Below are 3,784 nucleotides of genomic sequence, written 5' to 3' on the forward strand. Positions count from 1 at the left end.
CAATAGGAAAATAAAGCTGTGCTGCAGTTACTGCCCTTGCTGGATCTAAAGCATTAAGGCTTAGGAGAGCATCTGCATTTCTTCAGCAGATCCAGCTCCTGGCAAGGGACAAAGTACTTACATTTGCAAGGAGCTTCAGCTTATGGTCCTGAACCTGAAATGACCTCCAATGGCATAATTCCCTCATGGGGCAGATACCTCCAGTGCATTTGACAGGATGCGGCGGGACCTGTCCAGGTCCCTTCAGAGGGAGAAAGATTCACTGCAGTCCTAAACAAGTCTCAGATGTTTTCATCATGAGTGATGGCGCAGCTGGGCTCCTATATCTTGAAGCTGTTAGCCAGATAGTTTTCAATCTTGTGCTTTTCTTCCTTTTTCATCAGTCACAATCTTTATTGCTTGCTTGCATTACTGGAAGCAGCCTGAAGAATTTGCTGTCTCTACCTGACCCTGCCCTCAGTTGAAAGTGATACGACTAGATCTTTGCAAAATAACATTTTTTTTAATAGTCAGTAGGCTTTGTATGTCACCTAAAATATCAAAATATTGGCTTTTCCAGATGGGAAGTTGATCCAGATTATTGTGAAGAGGTTAAACAAACACCCCCGTATGACAGTGGGACCAGAATTCTGGATATAATGGATATGACAGTTTTTGATTTCCTAATGGGTATGTTTCATCTCTTTCAAAAATTAAATGCAACATTTAATTAGAATAAGAACCATTTCTTTCTACACTGCTCTGCATAGCTCAGCAGTTTACTAAAGCATGGCTGAAGCTGCATTTACTGTATGATTATGAGAAAATGCAGATTTACATGGTTATGTATTCCCATCAGGGCAGATTAAAGGAACAAAGATGTTCAGAAATGCAGAGTTATGATGAACGCGAGTCAGAGCAGTCTCCTTCACAACAGTTAAGGACTTCACAATTTGCTTTATTGGGTGCCTTACCACTTGTAATGCTGGCTCCTGGGTGCACGTCAAAGGGCTGTTCATTTTTGGCACCCTGTTTTCTACCTGCAGTAGTATTCACTGCAGCTTGCTCTATAAACTGTCAGGTGGGGCAGGGAAAAGGATGTTGCTTTGTCACAAAGGCAACTGTGGTATGCATCAGAAAATCTTTTCTGTTCATGTAACCTGTTCGGAATGAAATAACAATATATTAACATGCAGTTAATAGTGACCTATTCTAAGCCTGCTCAGTGGTTAACACTGAGATATTGTCATATGAAACCTGTTCTGCTGCAGCTAATACACCTGTAAAGTGCCAACATACATACTTGATCCTCAGACACATGCCAGCATGTACATATCCTCTGCCATTGCCACTGCTGAGCTTTCTGCAATAGGCTGCAGCAGGAAATGCCAATTCGTAGCTCAGGAGCCATGTGTGACGTCTCTAAGTGGCTCAAGACCCCTGCCATGAAGACAAAATTCATACCTTGGCACCAACACTGCACATTGACCTTAAAAAAAAGAGCTGGCCAGTTCTACCACAGCAGTAGCATCCTGATCCATACGTTAGAGCCATAATATCATTTTGGCTTTCCAGGCAGCCAGAAAATTTGGACAAAGTTCTTAAGATAACAGAGGATGTTTGGTTGTGGTTCAGAAAGTTTAATGCAATATTAGCAAAGTCATGTGGATTAAAATCCCTGCTTGGAGGATGCATTTTTCCCCTTCCTAAGCTAAGCCTCGCACCCTGCACACGTACCATGGCTGCTCTGCACACCATACTGACCCAGGGCGGGAACAGCAGGGCTCACTTGCACTGATGAAGCTCTGCTGGCTCAGGATGTGGCTACCTCACAGGTGACCTGGTTCCTGAAGCAGTTGAGATGCCATCATACTTGAGAGGAATTGCCTTGGCATACCCCAGGAGGGGGTTGAGGGAAAGTGGGAGGTTCATTTTGTCTCCTCTAGAGTTTAAGTATAAAAGCTACAGAGAGCTTGAAAAGTTCCCAGAGGCGTAACACCATCTTTCAGTATAGCACACTTTGGGCTTGCCACAGAAGAAGCAAATGAGCTCAGCAGCCCCATTGCTTTTTCTTCCCCACACAGCAGCAGTGTCTGGGGAGCACTGGGCTCCTCACTGAAACGTGGCATTTGCATTGCCGTGGTCTGCAGGATCAGCAGCGAGCTGGAGTGAGAACAGTCTTTTTTTCTCTTTATTCCATAGGGAACATGGATCGACATCACTACGAAACCTTTGAGAAGTTTGGAAATGAAACATTTATTATCCACTTAGATAATGGAAGAGGGTAAATACCTTTAATAATTTTGCTGGGGAAAAAATAGAAAAAAGTTAGTCTTTAAAGCAGCCTCTGACATGTTCTTGCTTCTGTCTTTTTACAGATTTGGAAAATATTCCCATGACGAACTTTCCATATTGGTGCCTTTAAACCAGTGCTGCAGGTATGTTTCGTCTCCAGTGTTGTTTCCCATTTTGTGCCATTGTTTCCACTAATAGGACTGAAATGTTCAAGTGAATCTTTTATTGCATACCATGGAGATGTTATGATCCTGCCCCATGAGCCTGATGTGAGCAAGCCCTTAGCATTGGCCCTGACACATTAAGTGCTTTGTTGAGATCAGGTCCTTGCAGGAGCGTGGCTGAGAGCTGTTGTGAGAGGGGCTTTATTCAGACAAAACATGTCCCATTGAAGTCAAGTGGGAAAAGCTTGTTCAAGTGCTTCACAACAGCTATCCATGGTGTCCATGGCCTTGATTTTCAGAGAGGACAAGGTGGTTTTTAGAGTTTCAGCTTTGCATGACAGGGACCCAGGGCAAGCTCGGTGTCTGTGAAGGCTGTGGGCATCCCTGCAGGGTGAGCAGCCGGAGCCTCCACTGCCACTGCCCATGCCCCAGCTCAATGCCATGAGCATCTTGCATCCTGGTGCAGAGATTGAGGCGACCCCAGGGACGCTGCACCGGATCCAGGCGGTGCCTTACCCAGCAGAGGGACATAAAGGCTGCACTTTTTGGAGCAGTGCTCCTAACCCTCCCCGCCTTTAAGGGTTCCCAAAGATCACTAGCCAGTTGACAATGCCAGCTGCTCATTAGGGCTGTGACAGCGCCTGCTTCTCATCATTTCACATTACTTAACAAGGTTTTTACGCTGTTATCACTATGCTGACTATGAGCCTTTTAGCCACGTCAAGATAAATAGTGATGAAAATACTGATTTGCATTTTTTTTTCTCCTTTTTCTCTTAGAATAAGGAAGTCTACCTATCTGCGATTACAGTTGTTAGCCAAGGAGGAATACAAACTCAGTCTCTTGATGAAGGAATCTTTACTGAAAGATAAAATAGCTCCCATTCTCTACCAGCCTCACTTGGAGGCAATGGACAGGCGGCTGCGGATTGTCCTCAAGGCTGTTAGTGACTGTATAGAAAAGGATGGTTATGACAATGTGGTTGAAAATGACTTTAACACTGATGTTAACACTGTTACGACTGAGAGGTAGTGAAATGGCAAGACTACGTTTTTACCAGCCAAGTAAAGAAGATTCAAAGAGGAAATAAAAATTTAAAAAAAGTCTTGCAAAAGACTGTATATGCCACTTTGTGAATTCAGTGAATTCAGAAATGAGATATAATTGTTCCCAAAGTAGGTAAAGTGTAGACTCTGCAAAGGCTTAGTTCATTAAGAAAAATAAGTCTAATGTGATGCTTTTCATTAGTTCCTAAAGAGAGATTATGAAAAGATGGAGAAAATAGTCAGATCATTGACAGACAACAGATAGCAAAACACCTCCTGTCCTTTTTGTGTAGAAAGGAG

At 43.5% G+C, this 3,784-nt stretch overlaps 1 protein-coding gene across 1 annotated transcript in view; it reads left to right on the top strand.

Moving 5' to 3' along the window:
- Nucleotides 1-3,541, top strand: part of FAM20C (family with sequence similarity 20, member C) — a gene marked incomplete at its 5' end in the record, with an annotated part of 56,488 nt that extends 52,947 nt beyond the window's left edge. The window contains 4 exons of the mRNA XM_010179631.1: nt 560-669; nt 2,182-2,263; nt 2,358-2,417; nt 3,218-3,541. Coding sequence (XP_010177933.1) covers nt 560-669; nt 2,182-2,263; nt 2,358-2,417; nt 3,218-3,470 — 505 coding nt within the window. The remainder of the gene's footprint in view (nt 1-559; nt 670-2,181; nt 2,264-2,357; nt 2,418-3,217) is intronic.
- Nucleotides 3,542-3,784: the final 243 nt, after the last annotated feature.

Source organism: Mesitornis unicolor, unplaced genomic scaffold (assembly GCF_000695765.1).
Source record: "Mesitornis unicolor isolate BGI_N332 unplaced genomic scaffold, ASM69576v1 scaffold26572, whole genome shotgun sequence".
Taxonomy (NCBI): domain Eukaryota; kingdom Metazoa; phylum Chordata; class Aves; order Mesitornithiformes; family Mesitornithidae; genus Mesitornis; species Mesitornis unicolor.